The sequence below is a fragment of the Suncus etruscus genome, chromosome 9, assembly GCF_024139225.1.
Source record: "Suncus etruscus isolate mSunEtr1 chromosome 9, mSunEtr1.pri.cur, whole genome shotgun sequence".
Classification (NCBI taxonomy): Eukaryota; Metazoa; Chordata; class Mammalia; order Eulipotyphla; family Soricidae; genus Suncus; species Suncus etruscus.
Genome location: NC_064856.1, coordinates 93,359,227 through 93,377,272, shown reverse-complemented (window position 1 = coordinate 93,377,272; position 18,046 = coordinate 93,359,227). Strand labels below are relative to the sequence as shown.

The 18,046-nt window shown below is 40.2% G+C and overlaps 1 protein-coding gene and 1 non-coding gene across 2 annotated transcripts in view; one reads left to right on the top strand and one right to left on the bottom strand.

Moving 5' to 3' along the window:
- Positions 1-6,602, bottom strand: part of HSD17B12 (hydroxysteroid 17-beta dehydrogenase 12) — a 153,131-nt gene extending 146,529 nt beyond the window's left edge. Inside the window, exon 1 of the mRNA XM_049779793.1 lies at positions 6,297-6,602. Within this exon, the coding sequence (XP_049635750.1) occupies positions 6,297-6,456 (160 nt within the window). The 5' untranslated portion in view covers positions 6,457-6,602. The remainder of the gene's footprint in view (positions 1-6,296) is intronic.
- On the top strand, positions 3,468-3,575 carry LOC126019843 (U6 spliceosomal RNA). Its single transcript, XR_007499462.1, has one exon. It is a non-coding gene; the product is annotated as a U6 spliceosomal RNA (small nuclear RNA).
- Positions 6,603-18,046: the final 11,444 nt, after the last annotated feature.

The window sequence follows — 18,046 nt, the reverse complement described above, 5'->3', positions numbered from 1 at the left end:
AGGAAACCGAGAGCCTTTCCACAGGGTTTTTCACATGATTCATGATTACACATCTGATTCTAGTCTACACTGGATCCAGAAATACCAAGCATGTGAACCCTTGCTAGTGGTCCTACACCAAAAAGCATTATATCTTGCAGGAGCCCCATGCCAATTCCACACCATGCATGGAGAGTGTGACCCCAACACTGCCAGAAGTGATGCCTTGGGGGCTGGAGCAATAGTACAGCAATAGTACAGCCACTTGCCCTGCAGGCAGCCAATCTGGGTTTGATCCCCAGCATCTCCTCTGCCAACCACTACCACCCTCCCCTTCAGCACCAGCAGAAGTATATATTTCCTGAGCACAAAGAAGGAATAAGCCCTAGGCACCACCAGGTGTCACCCAAAAACTTTCTAAAAAATATTTTTGAGCCCTGATCACAGCACGAAAATGGATCCTGAGCACAGCTGGGTGTGGCCAAAATTTTTTAATAAACATTTCCTTTTTTTTGGGGGGGGGGGGAAGCTTGCTCTTCAAGCCCATGTTCTGCCTTGAATATATGTGTCTGTTGCTTGTCATGTTTCTTTGCTGGCTTTTTCCACTCTAAAGAGGATCATGTTTTCTCTCTGAATACAGATTTCTCTTTCTCTTCCTTCACATCTGTCTCTTTCAATAAAAATTATCTTGTTGTTGTGTATATATACACACATATAATGCATTAATTCTCCTACAGTGTGAAAGAACATACACTATATCCATGCATCATGTAAGCATCACCCATAGTGCATGTAGAATGAACAAGTTGGCTTTAATTCCCAATTCTGTGACTGTGAAACCATAGAGGAGCACACAATTTCTCCTGATTTCTCCTCTAAACACTGGGGATATAATAGAGTACAGTCTAAGAGTCTATGTCAAGTGGCTAAAACACTAAGTACTCTATATTTCTTCTGGGTTTGCCAGTTTAAAAGATTAACTTCACAGCCAGAGCCACAGTATAGAGGGTAAGAACGTTTGCTTTGCATGTAGCCAATTCAACTGCCAACACCCGATAAGGTCTCCAGAGGCTGTCAGGAGCGATTCCTGAGGGCAGAACCAGGAATAACTACTGACTACCACCAAGTTTGGCCCAATTAAAAATAATAATAAGTTAACTTCATTTTTAATTCCTCAAATCATGTTACACATCAAAAAAAGGAAAGTGCCAACTAACAACAGGTCCTGTTCAACACTCTGAGATAACTAGATACAGCATTTAAACTAAGTATGCACAACAACGGCTTTTGAGAATCCCTGAACTCTTGACATTTGATTCAGCTTTTATATAGATCATCCCTGGCCTTTCTTACGTGTTCTCTGACCACAACCCTTTGAATACTGTTCACCAAATTTCAGAGATATGCCAAAGACAAAAATGCAGGGATGAACTACCTTGCCAAAATGCAGTCACTTTATTGAACAGAATATTATTCAGCAATGAAGATGGAAAGCAGGACAGCTGAGACAATAAATGAGTTAAGACACTTTGCCTTGCGTACAGCTGTCCCAGGTTCAAACTCCCAGCACCACACAAGGCCTTCCAAGAACCTGCAGGGGTTACTCCTAAGCACAGAGCCAGGAATAGCTGCTGAGCACCATTGGGTGTACCCTGTCCCCCAAAAAGAAACAAAGCACTGAACATGCAAGAACATGGATTTAAAACCTTGAAAACATTGTGCTAAATGGAGAAAAGCCAATCACAAAAAAAACTTTCATGGAACTGGAAAAATAGTAGAGGGTGGAGCGCTTGCCTTGAATGCAGCCGACCTGAGTGGATTCCTGGCATCCCTTATGGTCCTGGTTCCTGTCAGGAGTAATTCCTGAATGCAGATCCAGGAGTAATAACTGAGCATCACTAGGTAATGGCTTAAAAACAAAGAAAATAGAGATTATGTTTTTGGGTTTTTTTTGGGTCACTCAAGGGTTACTCCTGGCTCTGTACTCAAAAATTGCTCCTGGTTCAGGGGACCATATGGGATGCCAGGGATCGAACCCATGTCCATCTTGGGTGAGCTGCATGCAAGACAAATGCCTTACCACTATGATACCAATCCAGCCCCAGAGATTAATTTTAAAAAAAACTTCCATTGTTATGAATCCATATATCTGCAATACTAAGAGACAATCCATATAGTCTAAACACAGATTCATGGCTGACTTGGGGCTCAAGAAGAAAGTAATAGATGTATTTAAAGTGAATATATTCTACAATATGGGAATTAAAGCTCAATAAAAGGTATCTGCAAAAATCTAACTGAAATGATTAGTAGATCCTTTATTTTTTTCTATCTGGAGAAACAGAATTGCCATTAAGTCGCCCCCCCCCCCATGTCCCTCCGAACACAGAGAATAATAAAAATCAAACTTAAAGTACTATCTTGGGATTAAAACTATAAAATAGCTTGGCTTGGAAAGTATACTACTTTGCTCTGCAGTTGATTACTAGAGCATCATTCTAGATGAAGTCCAAAAAGGAAAACTACTCCAATAAACACAAAATGTATCTATGCTTAAACCAAACTCCACAGCTCACATTCCTCATTGCCTTCAGCAATCAATACTGTCTTCTTTGTTTAGTACAAACTGGCCACCTTTGTTAGTGATCTTCTTTTGATCACTTGCTACAGTGACCTTCAAACAGGAGGCTCCACTTTCCCAGGATTCCTTTGTTCTCTTGAGACACACAGAAAAACTCAAGTAAGACAGAAGAGTCACACCTGAGAAAGTCCATAACCCTAGGGACCTAGTGAAATCAGAGTTAATTTACTGGAATTGAATGTCACTAGAGAGAACTGACGAAGGTTGTAGAAAGGGAAAGCCTAGGATCAGATGAAGATAAATTAAAGTTAAATTACTCTCCAAGTAATAGTCTTCAAACATGGGGCAGGAGAGAGAGCATGGAGGTAAGGCATTTGCCTTTCATGCAGAAGGTCACTGGTTCGAATCCCAGCATCCTATATGGTCCCCCAAGCCTTCCAGGAAAGATTTCTGAGTGTGGAGCCAGGAGCCCCTGAGCACTGCCAGGTATGACCAAAAAAAAATTAAAAAAATAAATAATAATAATAATAAAATAAAATAAAATAATAAAAATTTAACTAAAGAATCAGAGTCTTTTCACTGATTGCAAACATACCTGTATTTCAGGTTTTTCCCAAACTTCTTTTTCTAAATTTAGAAATGATTTTATGGAATCAATGTGCTGAATAATGTGAGAAAAGACCAAAAAAAAATGAGGATTTGAGTTCCAGTCCCTTGCATTCTAAAGAGGCTCAAAAGAAAGTACAGAGGTTTAGATGGTGGCATCATTATCCCCAAACTTCAAGAATGATCCTCCAAGAATCACAGAGCACAGAGTCAAGAGTAAGTCTTGAGCACCATCCAGTATGGCCCAGAAATAAACAAAAAAAAAAAAAAAAAATCTAAGTTCTAAAAAGTTTTATAATCAGTGCTCACTTCGGCAGCACATACACTAAAATTGGAAAGATACATAGAAGATTAGCATGGCCCCTGCACAAGGATGACACGCAAATTCGTGAAGAAGTTTTATATGCATACTCACAAAAAGACTTCATAATAAGATAAATAAGTTACCAACTCAATACACATTACTACAAATTATTTAAAATATTTAATCGGCTATGAAGAAAGATATTAAAAGTATACCAATAGTCAAAAGTAGGTGGGCCTGAGTGATAGCACAGTGCGTAGGGCATTTGCCTTGCACGGAAGACCCAGGTTCTATCCCAGCATCCCACATGGTTTCCAGAGCACCACCAGGAATGACCTGAGTGAAGAGCCAAGAGTAAACTGGCCAAGTGTGGCCCAAAAATAAAACAACAAAAAAGTAGGCTATGCCTCCTCTAAAATTACCTGCTATGTGCCTTTATTCTAAGAAGGATGCACAGGAATAAACAAAAACTCTCAATACTAAAATAACAATTCTGTAAGTGAGGAAGATATACTTTTGGCATATAAAAATGTACTTTTGCATACCAAAAAGCATAACTTTCTTTGAACAAATTACCCACTACTTTTTTTTTTCAAAATCATTTTTATTAAAAGAAACCTAAGGGGAGAGAAAGAGAAAGGGAGAAATGAGTTCAAGAAAGAACATAGATTTCTTCACAAGGGGGAAAAGAAAAAAAGACTATCCACCCATTTTTAATCACAATTAAACTCTAATTATTCTAGTGGCAACTCTGCTGGTTGTTTTTAGAATTATTTCAATTCACACCCCTTCAATTATACAAAGACTCTGATTAAGATGAGGTACTCTTAATTTTCTTTGTTCCACAAAGATTCCCAGAATTTGGAGAGATAAAGTTATTTCAAGATTCAGGCCACCACATGAAAATTACAAAAACTTTTTTTGGGGGGTAGGACACACACACTCAATGTCTACTGCTGGCTCTTTGCTTAGGGATTGATTACTCCAGGCATGCTCCAAAGACTGAATCTGAGTTGGTAGCAAGTGTCTAACGTGCTGTATTCTCACTACAGCCCGCAAATTACAATCTGTTCATCTTCTGAGCTTAAGAACTTAAAAAAAGATTTTCCAACAATCCAAGGTAAACTAAACTCAACAATATTTCACTTTAGAACACTATAAGATTATCCCATTAATCTAGTTTAAATTTCACTTCTAAATCCTTGAACCAGCTCCCTAATTTTATTAAACATTTTTCTTCTAGAACTAAATCCTTTCATTGACAATGTGACATCATGTGACTTTACAATAATGCCATTCTGGTCGATTTTAGGAAGTTTTTTAAAATGCTATTATCACTCTTAGTCTTTGCTCGCAAATTACTAAACTTCATCTTTTAAAAACCACCTGGTCTCAGTGCAATTTCCTAAGGCACTGGGGTTCTTGGGCAATCATTTCAAAAGTCCACAAGCAAGTTTATTGAACCTAACAATTCAAGAGGTTGGGCAAGTCAATTGTGAAACTGTAATCTAGATTCTAATCAAACTGCTTTTGCAAAGACTCCCCCAAAAAAATAAGCAATAGTTTAAATACGTTTAATGATTTCTCAATCATCAAAACAGCTTTATTTCCAGTTCTACTTGAAATGTCTTCTTATTACTATGTGGTTTGCTCAGAGTTTAATTTATGTTTCATATTGTTGTTCTCCTTTTTAATGAATCTGAAGAAAAAAAATTTTTTGGTGGATCTTGAGCCTAGTCTGAAAGCAAATCCTTAATCATCCTAAAATTAAGTAGTTTGGATCCTTAAATAAAACATAAAAGTCAAGCAGTCAACCAGTGCACCACAAAACTAGCTCAGCCTATAACTCAGTAGAAAAAAAAAAAAAAGTAAAAGTGAAAGGAAGCTGAGATTCTGGTTGAATGCTGGGATATTTTAGGCATGAAACCCTACCACTCACAGTATTGTAAGCCACAGTGCCTAACATAAATTTTATTTTAATAATAATAAAAAAATTTTATTTTAATAATAATAATAATAATAAAAGAAAATCAAACCATATCCACATTCACCCTCAACAGCAAGCACAAAACTCCCCCAGTTCTTTTCCCAAAAAAGTCTCCATTCGACCTTTGTTCTCCTTTTTTTTTTTTTAATAACTCACTCCAAACAAGCACCAAGTCCTGTACTCAACTCACTCTGTGTAAAATAATAAAAGTTTTTCTGGCCAACATTCCTGCTGCCAAAAGAAAAAGTTCTTACCCAAATCTACGGGAGGAGCTGCCGATTCTGCAAGAGCAGAAAGTCTTATTGATTTACCACGAGGTCTCGGGAACAGTTTCTCACGGAGTTAAAGATCATCTATTCTCTTTTTATTAATTCTGAAAGTCAGCTGAAACTATGTGGGACCTAATTAACCGGACAAGTCAAGAGTCCAAAGAACAGAAACCCAGGCCCCCAAATTTCTCCACCATCCTCTGCCAAGTAAGTCAACAAACAGCATCAAGCCATGAACTTGACATGTTAAAAATACACGCCAGAGACAACCCGGGGTGTGTTACAAAGGAAAAGCCAAAGTGACTTCTAAAAAAGTAGTTCATTCAATCCATTAATTAAATGGTATTTAATGAAATACCATTGAAATTAAATATGATCTTTAAATTAAAACTCCATCCAGAGATCTGGGTAAGCCAAGGGGGCTGGTTGGGTTCAGGGAGGGGGCCAGGGACGATCTTGGGGTGCAAGGGGGTGGTTTGAGGAAGCAGAAAGGGAGCAGCAGGATAGGGGGGAAAGATCGACCAGGAGGGGGACCTAAAACTAGTCGTCAGCAGGGGGGTCCCCACTCACCTGCCCATTCCCCGAGCTTGGGTCCGACCCCCAGCTCGTGATCCAAAGCCCAGACTCTCAGGGCTGAGAAGAGTGAGCACGAGACGCGCAGGGCCAAGTAGGCCACGGTGCCTGCGCCCACCCAGTACAGGGCACAAGAAGCAGGGAGAGTGAGTTCCATGGCTTCTCAACCGCTCTCACAATTCTTCCGTAAATGAAAATGGGGGGGAAGAAAAAAGATGAATGAATGAATGAATGAATGAATTCCACCAGGAAGAGACGCGCCGGCCGTGACGGGGAAGACGACACTCATAAGCGCTGCTCCGACACCGCTTCGGGCCTAAGTCCCGCCTCCCCCGGCGCCATAGCGCTGCGCTCATTGGTGGATTCTCGTTTCCGCTGAGTGGAGCGGCTCAACTATTGGCTGACTCGAGGACTACGGCCCCGCCCACGCCCACGCCCCCTCGCCCGCACCCGGATGCTTTTGAAACCCTTCGAAAGCGACTCTCGCAGCTCAGCTGCCAATCAAAGGACAAGGCCCGCCCTCAAATGTTGCCATGCCCCCAAGCCCCACGGCTCTCACCCCAGCCCCTCGCGCACGTCTCTCATTGGCTACAGGTGTCCTCGCGACTGTCCAAGTTTGCGCTGATTGGTCAGCCCAGCCTCGAGGCTCTGAGAAGCTCTGGATGAATGAGATGGTAGTAGGAAGATGTGTGTGGAGGCAGCCACACTTTATTTTCATTTTTTTTTTTACTAAGCCATTTGTGAATTTGTAACAATTTGTAAATGACTTAGAAAAAATGGTTTAACCACACAATTTTACTGAACACTAACTACTGACTTGTTCGATTAATTTTATTATACATTAAATTCTCCCTTATAAATTTCCCTCCCAACATGATGCTTGTAGGGTCCAGTTTCTGTGTCACAGGGCACCCCATTCGCTCTGGCAACATTTATCAGGCATGAATGAGGGGCTTGCAAGTCCTGCTGAGCGTTAAACGTAAGCTTCAGCATTTAAAAAAATTACATATAATATATAATATAGTGTATATGATGAATTAATTAATGTATTAATATAATTAATATATTATATATACACGATGGCAGAGAGTTATACGATGAATCTTTAAAATACAGAAGCACAGCTTCGTGAACAAGTCCTTTTGAGAAAACTCTATTTTAACTGCACCCTAATTTCCAGGATGAGGAGGAAGGGTAAAGGGAATGAAGAAAAAGATGAATTGCAAAGGTGCATAGCTGCATGCATGCAATTCAAGTAGAGTCATGTAGACTACCTCAGCAAGGGGATATTTTATAAAATCGTGTTATTTAGCAAAATTCTACCCTCCCATTCCAAGGTTTCTTTTTCTGGCATGGATTTGGGTTAATACCTAAATTTTATCATCTTCGTTGGTTTAGTTTTTTTTTTTGGGGGGGGGGTGTCACTCCTGGCTCTGTGCTCAGAAATCATTCCTGGCAGTACAAGAGAAACTTTACTGGAAGCCCATGATGGAACTTGGGTCGACCGGGTGCAAGGCAAGCACCCTACTTGCTGCACTATCTTTCCAGCCCCAAATTTTAGATTCTTAACCACTCTGATCTGAGCTGCTGATTTGAGAATTGAGGGGTTTTGTTGAGGAGGAATCAAGCAAAAATAATGTAAGGTAGTTCAACATGTTGGGAAACTGCGTCATACCCTTAACACATTTAGAGCCTTATCTCTACGCTTTCTCCCCTCCTAGAGGTGCGACCCTGAGGCTGCTCCTGCTCTTCATAAACTGTCAATTGTGTGATAGAATTAAGCTCTGAAATTGAACTGCAGCCATATTTTGATTTAATTGCATTTGATACCTTTGGCGGACAGCCTGGACTGTTGATCTGGAATCCCAGTACTTCTCCCCTGAAACTCCCTCTTGCCAAATCTTCTACATAAAGTTGCATATTCATATAACCCAGCTCATCACTGCTCAACTAATGGCCCCCCAGATACTCAGTTCCATTCTTAACAAAGGTGGAGAGGGAAAGGAAACGTTATTAACTTTTCTATTATAAACGAAAAATGCATGTTTTATTACACTTTACTCTTACCACACACATCCCACTGGAAATAGTATGCTGTGAGTTCAAAGGACACAGAATATTGCCTGGGACCAGTGTTTGAAAAGTTGACATGAAGAGTCATTGACTCAACAAATATTATTGTACTATCCATGTGAATAAAGGGGGCTGGTACTAGTCATAGAGTAATGGGCAAATGGCCAAATCTTCATTCTCTTCCTAGTATTTTCTCATCACTGCTCTTTCACAGAGCCTTTTGTTGCTCTTACTCTTACTGGTCTCTAAATGAGGCAATACCCCTGGGTTCATACTCAAGGTCTTAATTTTCAACATAATCTCTCTACTAATAGGACTGTATCCAAGCCATCCAAGCCCATGGTTTTAAATGTTAATTCTAGGCTGCTGATTTTCAACAGTCTCTGTCCAGACTCAATTAGACTTAATTGCACAGAGATCCAAATCTCTGTGTGTGTGTTTGTGTGTGTGATTCTCTTTCTACTCCCCTTTCTTTACCCCTCCTCTCTCCACCTTCCTTTACCTAAGACTCGCTGCTTTATAAGACTTAGAATTTTGCTTAGAATGATTTTATCTGAGGTCAGAGCAATAGCACATTGGTAGGGTGTTTGCTTTACACATAGCTGACTTGGGTTTTATTTTGGCATCCCATATAAGTCCCCTGAGTCTGCCAGGAGCTATTTCTGAGTGCAGAGCCAGGAGTAACCCCTGAGCACCATCAGGTGTGGCCCAAAAAACAAAATTAAAAAAAAAAAGAATAAAAAGAGTGGTTGTCTCTAAATTTTTTCATATATATCCCAAAGAGCCTTTCTCCTTTGACCTGTCACTAAATGTAAACATTCACCCTAATTTGTCTTCTTTATATGAAGTAATTTTTCCATATTTCATTTGTCCATCTACCAGATTGAATGTATGTTATTGAGAACAGTTACTTTTCCTCCTTTTTTCTTTTATTTATTTTGGGGTGAGTGGCATACATTATGGTAGTCAGCAATTCCTGATAGATTTTCTGGAATGACTCCTAACTGTACTTAGAAGACCATGTGGTGCAGGGAAGAAAACCTTGAAGTATACATACAAAGCATGTGCTCCAACCTGTTGAGCTGTCTTACTTATGTTATTGTATTCAACATAGTATCTTCACCTGGCTTCATCTAAGATCTGTTCCTAACACCTAGGTATGCAATAAATGTCACTTTGTAATAAATGAATACAAGAAAATAAACTGAGAGGGACAGACATCCAATCATCTGATTAAAAAAATGTGTAAGTACAAAGAAAAAGGATTAAAGAAAAAATAATGCTGAGTAAAATAAGTCAGAGGGAGAGAGGCACAGAATAGTCATTCATCTATGGGTTTTTAAGAAAAATAAAAGACATTATTGTAATAATGCCCAGAGACAATAGAGATGAGGGCTAGATGGATCAGCTCACGATATGAAGCTCACCACAAAGAGTGGTGAATGCAGTTAGAGAAATAACTACATCAACAACTATCATGACAATGTTAATAAGTGAGAGAAGTAGAATGTTTGTTTGATTACAGGCAGAGGGTGAGAGAGGAGGGAAATGGGGGGGAGGGTATTGGTGTTGGGAATGTTGCTTTGGTGAAGCAGGGAGTTCTTTTATGACTGAAACCCAACTACAAACATGTTTGTAATCATGGTGCTTAAATAAATATATTATTCACACAAAAAATGAAAAAATAAAGAGTAGGTCCAAAAAGATAGTATAAGGATTAAGACACTTAGCTTGTATGCATCCAACCTTGGTTTGAACCAAGGTTCTAGGCCCCTGAGCACCACTAGGGGTCATTTCTGAGCAGAGCCAGGACTAGCCCCTGAACACTTCTGAATATGACCAAACCCACCCACTCAGTCCCACCCTTACCAAGTTCCCTAGTTGGATGGGAGGAGAGTGATCGTAAAAAAAAAAAAATTTTTTTCTCTTAGGGCCAGAGAGATAGCACAGTGGTAAGGCATTTGCCTTGCACACAGCCAATTCAGGAAAGAAGGTGGTTCGAATCCTGGCACCCCATATGGTCCCCTGTGCCTGCCAGGAGCGACTTCTGAGTGCAGAGCCAGGAGTAACCCCTGTGCGGTGCCAGATGTGACCCAAACACACACACACACACAAAAAAAGATTTACCTCTATATAAAGTCTGTAAACTGGGACCAAAAGGTAAGTACAAGTTAAGTATAGGTGTAGCTCAGTGGTACAGCTCATGTTTCAAAGACCCTGTGTCCAATTCCCAGAAACCCCCAAAATCTTGTTAAGAGTGGGAGAGGGTAGAGAGACACTAAACACCCATTATTAGTTTTGAAAAATACACAGATGCCTCTAGTGCTTGACACGTATCTGATATAAAACATGGGATAAAAATGACTCAGGGGGCCCGGAGAGATAGCACAGCGGTGTTTGCCTTGCAAGCAGCCGATCCAGGACCAAAGGTGGTTGGTTCGAATCCCAGTGTCCCATATGGTCCCCTGTGCCTGCCAGGAGCTATTTCTGAGCAGATAGCCAGGAGTAACCCCTGAGCACCGCTGGGTGTGGCCCAAAAACCAAAAACCAAAAAAAAAAAAAAATGACTCAGGGCCGGAGAGATAGCATGAAGGTAAAGCGTTTGCCTTACATACAGAGGGTCGGAGGTTCGAATCCCAGCATCCCATATGGCCCCCCAAGCCTGCCAGGAGCGATTTCTGAGCATAACCTCTGAGTGCTGCCAGGTGTGACCCCAAAACAAAAAAACCAAACAAACAAAAAATAAAAGGAATAGTGAAAATTTGATGTCCTTTCATTTTAGTGTTTGTTCTTTTTCTACAAAGTGTGAGCACTGCCTAAAATATACAAAAAATAATCCTTGTTTTTCACTTTTGATTTATGCGGGGGAGCACACGCAGATGCTCAGAGGTTACTCCTGGCTCTGCACTTAGGAATTACTCCTGGTGGTGCTCAGGGGATCACATGGAGTACCGGGGATTGAATCTGAGTCAACTATATGCAAGGCAAGTGCCTTACCCACTGTACTATCTCTCAGCTTCTAAATTTTGTTTTTAAAAGGAAGCATTTACTCTGATTCTTCAATCTCTTTAAGAATACAAACTGTTTTATTAACTAAAAAAAAAATAGTGGTATACAAAAAGAAATCAAGAGTTTTTAGACTTGGTTTCATTCTGAAAATATTGAAATTTTTGTCTTTGAATGAATAAATGTTAGGAACCACTGAAAGCTTGAATGCAGGCAGAGGCTCTATAATAACATCACATTATTCTTCAGCTGTGTTCATTACTAAAATTCAGCTTGTAGGCCAGGGTTCCTAGAGACTGGTAGAATCATACTAAGATCTTTCCAAAGAGAAAATGACTCTATGAAACTTTGATTAAGGAATCATGTAAGTCTAAAGCCAGATCCTGATTCCATATTCCATTAAATCTATGATCCTATGTGTGAATTTTGCTGCAAAGCACTCAAAGTCTATATAATCAAAATAGGGCTAACACTACTGAACCTATTAGCAGTTACTTGATATATAGTAAGTATTCAATAAAAATGTTGCGACTTTCATCACTATTTTATAGATGATGAAACTGAAAATTATGCCATTTTAATATATTTCCTATGAACACAGAAAAAAAAAGGCAAGATTGGGATTTGCACTAAAAGATGTGGTTACTAATTGGATCTCAATACCTTGCTTAGTGATAGAAGTACTAGAAAATGGGTAAAGAAGATTGAGTTTAGAAATATTTATTTCAGGCCCGGAGAGATAGTACAGCGGCGTTTGCCTTGCAAGCAGCCTATCCAGGACCAAAGGTGGTTGGTTCGAATCGGTGTCTCATATGGTCCCCCGTGCCTGCCAGGAGCTATTTCTGAGCAGACAGCCAGGGGTAACCCCTGAGCACTGCCGGGTGTGACCCCAAAAAAAAAAAAGAAATACTTATTTCACTATGGTATATATCTATACAATGCACTTGTTAGGAAAAATGAAATAATGAAATTTGCTTATATGAAGATGCATATGGAGTGTATTATGCTGAGAAAAATGAGTCATAGGGGGAGGGACAGACATTCAATGATTGCATTCATTTATAGAATTTTTTTTTTTTATTTTTGGGTCACATCCAGCAGTGCTCAGAGGTTACTCCTGGCTCGACGCTCAGAAATTGCTTCTGGCAGCCTCAGGGGCCCATATGGGATGCCAGGATTCGAACCTATGACCTTCTGCATGAAAGGCAAATGCCTTACCTCCATGCTATCTCTCCGGCCCCTCATTTATAGAACATTTTCAAAAATATAGTACGGTATTAATATCCAGAGACAATAGAGACAAGAGCCAGGAGGACCAGTCCATGGTGCGGGAGTTCAGTTAGAGTAGAGAAAGGATCACTATGACAATGATAGTTGGAAATCATCACTCTGGACAAGAACTAGGTGCTAAAAGGATATGAGGTGATATGCATGATACCCCTTCAGTGACAATATTGCAAACTACAATGTATAAGAGGGAAAAAAGGACGAGAGAGAGAAGAAAAACATCTACCACAAAGGCAGGTAGAGAAGAGCATGAGTGGGGGAAGATGTGAGGGCAACTAGGGACATTGGTGGCGGGAAATGTGCACTGGTGAAGGGCGGTGTACACTGTAGGATGGAAACTCAATCATGAGTGACTTTCTAACTGTATCTCATGGTGATTCAATTAAAGAATTTATTGATAAAGAGATATAAATATTTAATTTAGAAGTAACACTGACACAACTGTGTTGAATTTCAGTCTCCTTTATTTAAAAATGTAAAGATTATAATTGCTTTTAATAAGAAAAAACATGAGTGACAGTAGTGCATCTGATTCATATATAAATGTTTCCATTTGATTTTCCATTTATTTCAGTTCTCAAATAAGTTGAGTTTTAGATCAGATGTTTTGGGTCAAAATCAGTAACAATTCAATGCAAAGAAAGAAATTTCCATAATGTAGGGCATTCATAGAAGCTTAGAATTTTTGAGAGACGACCATAACATCAGAGCAGACTTCTTCATTTGGATATGTAATAAAGCTTACATATTTTTTTAACAATACTATCTTCTTCCAGTACATCTTCATGTAAATTTGGGTCAAAATATTGAGCTTCATCTCTCCTTTCCATTGTGAAGGTTTTCAATTCTGTAATTAAAAAAGAAAAAGTGTCATGATGACCAACCCAAATTTTAAAGGAATTATAATATCTAATATTAGAAATTGATTTTCCAAGAAGTTATAATTTAATTTCTTATTTTCCTTTTCTATTAGTTCATGGGCCATATCTAGTAATTCTCAGAAAGTAATCTTGCTGTACACTCAAGAATCACTTTTCACCATGCTTGCAGTCTATATGGGATGCTAAAAATCCAACTCGCTTTAGCTTTATGTAAGGCAAATGTTTAGCCTACCTACCATACTATCTCCAGCCCCTAGAATTTGATTTCTTTAATTGAAAATATTGCAGATCTTTGTCAAAAAGCTTTCAAATGCATGCTTACACTCAAACATCACCGTAACAGCCCTGTTTTTCCAGCCAGGAATATGTGCCCTTTTGGATAAACTCCAGTTCAAGAATCACTCTGGTGGTGGTCGAAGTTCTAAAGAACCGACATATCTTGCTCCTCCAAGTTTCCCCCTTTTCTCTCCTCTACTGTCAGCAAATTTAAGTTCAAATTTCTTGGGACTGTCAGTAAGCAAAGAAAACTAAAATAGTCATCTGATTTTTTGAGTGCTTAGAAATAATCTTTCATTTTTTTTTTAGTTTCAGAAGTATATAAATGAAAACTACCACCCCAATTTCCTAATTCCATGAATTACCACTGACAGTGTGCCACATTGTCAGCACATTCTCCCATATCTTTTTCTAAATATAAAACTATAGAATACAGGCTGATTTTTCCCTTTGGAGAAGCCTATGCTCTGTCTTTGTCTCTCTAGGTGTCTCTGTCTCTCTAGGTATCTCTGTCTCTGTCTCTCTTTTTCTCTATGCTTTCTCTCCTTTTCTCTAAGTGAATTTCTCTTAGTAAATTATTTCACTTTAATTTTTAGAATAAAGATCTAAGATAATGTACAGTATATAAACATGCTTTCTTTGCAAAATGAAAACTGATCTTTGAAACATTATCTAATAACTTCTTTTCTACTGGGAACACTCTTAGAAGTGCTGAGCCAGCTGAGAGGCTGTGTGATATGGGGGAACTTTGACACCATTCCCACTGGTACTGAAGGGTGAATCAAGGTAGACAATGTGGGAACTCAAACATGCTAGAACATGCTAGGCAACTACACTACCACTTGCACCATCTCCCTAATCTCTAACAGATTTTCTGCTCTCAATCTACTTTCTTGACACATTGTCATTGCATACTAACTGGATTGCTTTCAAAAGACTGATTATCTTTAAGACGGGTTGTAGGAGGCAGGAGAGAGAGCACAGTGGTAGGGCATTTGCCTTGCACGTGACCAACCCAGGACAAAAGGTGTTTTGATTCCCAGTATCCAATATGGTCCCGTGAGCCTTCGAAAGGTGATTTCTGAGTATAGAGCCAGGAGTAACCCCTGAACGCAGCTGGGTGTGACCCCCCCCAAAAAAAAAGACATATTGTATCTTTATGGTCTTCTCCCAGATATTCTGGGTATGTTTTGGGGAGGCAAAGCAATAGTACAGCAGGTACAGCACTGCCCTGTACACAGCTGACCCAGATTAGATCCTGAGCCCCAGAAATGATCTTTGAACTCAGAACCAGGAGCAAGCCCTGAGTACTGCAGGCTCAAGGGACCATATGAGATACTGAGATTTGAACCACTATCCATCCTGCATTGGCTGCATGCAAGGTATGCAGGGCAAATGCCCTACTGTTGTGCTATCATAGACATCTAAATATATAAAAATATAGTTAAAGTATTTAAAGGCTATCATTACTAAATGCTTTAACTTTATTCAATGATTTTTAATTGATATATAAGCAATTTAATAAATATTTAATCTTGTGAGTCAGAGCCATAGCACAGTGGCCTAGGGGGCATTTGCCTTGCACAAGGTCAACCCAGGTATGATCCCCAACATTCCATATGGTCCCCAAGACTGCCAGGAGTGATTTCTGAGTGTAGAGCCAGGAGTAACATGCACTGCTAGGTGTGGTCCAAGAGAAAAAATAAAGATTTAATTTTGTAACTGTAACCTATCATAAATACTGAGTATATTTATTTTTTTTAAATACTGTGACTTACAAAATTATCCATTCATAGTTGAGTTTTATACATATAATGTCCCATCATCAATCACACCACCAGTGTCAACTTTTTTTCATGTTCCCATGTTCCCTCCCATACCTCTCTCCCCTCCCTAGCTTACCATCTTGACAGGTACCTTTTAACCAAGTATTTTTTAACATTTATTTATTTATTTATTATTTAGGTTATTTTTGGGCCACACCCAGCGGTGTTCAGGGGCTACTCCTGGCTCTGAGCTCAGAAATCGCTCCTGGCAGGCTTGGGGGACCATATGGGAAGCTGGGGATGGAACTCAGGTCCATCCTAGGTCAGACTCATGCAAACACCCTACTTACTTTGGCCCCTTTATTTTATTTATTGTTTGTTTTTGGGTCACACCCAGCGGTGCTCAGGGTTTACTCCTGGTTTTTGTCTTAGAAATAGCTCCTGGCAGGCTTGGGGGACCATATGGGATGCCTGGGATCGAACTCAGGTCCATCTTGTGTTGGCTGCATGCAAGGGACTTGTCACTGTGCTATTGCTTCAGCCCTCTCGTTTTGTTGTTGTTTTATTTTGGGTTTGGGCCACAGCTGATAGTACTCCTGATACTGCACTCAGAAATTACTACTGGTGCACTTGGGGGACTGACTACCTGGGGTACTGAGGGACTGAACCCAGGTGGCCATATGCAAGTCAAACACCATATCTGCTAGACTATTACTCTAGCCCCAGTTAATCTTTTCTTAATTCATGAAATGGAAATTTCAGGAGACCAAAACAGAGACTAGGCAAAAAAAAAAAAAAATCACAGGCCTATTTTTTTTCTCTAATAGCTATTCAGACACTATTCAGGTGGCATGTTTTATCTTCCCTGACTCAAGGCCAGACTACTTAGTGGTCCCTGAACTCCTGTTACGGAATTGCTCATGCAGAAGATGAGAAATTTTACCTGCAGCTATAGATAAGATATTCTGACCCTACCCAACTTCCTGGGGAAAGTACTGTGGATTCACACTTAACTACAACTTAGTCTTTCTGAAAATCTCATTTCTAATTTCACAAGATACAAACAGGTAAGGATGATCTTATTCCATCCAATTTAGGGATATTTTTTGAAGTCAAAGCTAAGAGTGTTATGGGCAGGGAGACGGTTCAAAAGCTGGGTGCATGTTTTGCATGCTGTGGGCCTATGTTCAATCCCTGGCATTTCATGGTCTACTGAACACCACTGGGAGAAGTCCTATGAGCACAGAACCAGAACTAGTCCCTGAGCACTGCAAGATGTGACCCAATCATCCCGACTATATACATGCAGGTGTGCATACACACCCACACACACCATGCACAACTAAGGACATCAGTTCTGGATTTTGTAAGTAATAGTCAATACCCTGGGTCTGGAGACATTATACTTCTAGCAGGCTACTTGTGTTGCACTCAGCTGACACAGTTTAAATTCCAGAACCCATAAGGTTTTCTGTACACTACCAGAAGTGAACCCTGAGTGCAAAGCCAGGAGTATGCCCTGAGCACAGCTGGATGTTGGCCCAACCTCTCCCCCCACACCCCGTTCACACACACACAAAGTAAACATTCCGGGGCTGGAGAGATAGCACAGCAACCTTTGCCTTGCAAGCAGCGGATCCAGGACCTAAGGTTTGGATCTCATATGGTCCCCCGTGCCTACCAGGAGCTATTTCTAAGCAGATAGCCAGGAGTAACCCCTGAGCACTGCCGGGTGTGGCCCCTGAGCATATCACTAAAAAACCAAAACCCCCCAAAAAAAACAAAAAAACAAAAACCATTCCTCTAAGTCATTTTTTGTTAACAGTTTTTGTGGTGATGGTGGGGGTATCAGATTATATCCAACACTGCTCAGAGATTGTACTTGATGGTGTCAGTAATGACAGAGAACAAACCAGATTCTCCCACCTTCACACATGCAGGCATATCACACACATATCTCCTAACCCACATCCCCTTATTCTCAAAAAAATTTTTTTTAATTTTGGGATTACACCTGTTGTGTATGTAAATATTTTATGGGATTATTATGTTACTGACCCTACCCTGATCGGTGATTGTGCCCTATCCTAGGGTATGACCTGGCATTCTGCCCCACCCTAGGGTGGTACCTGATTCTGCTTCCACCATTGGGTGGTATCTGATCCCACCATTGGGTGGTACCTGATTCTGGGGGATAAAAACAAGGGTCTGTGGAAGGCGAGAGGCTTTTTTGCTGGAACTGAGGCTGAGTCTTTGAACTTCAGTCTTGTCCACCAAATAAAGCTAATATTTCCACAAGCCTGACTGTCTTCGAGCTGTTTACCAGCCGTTTCACCTCAGAACCGTAGGCTGGATGGGGTGGCAGACTCGAGCTCCGAGCTGGAGGGGAAAGACCTCATCCTCCATCCCTCCATCAGTCAACCTCTTCAGGGGCTGACTTGCAACAACACCCAGAGAT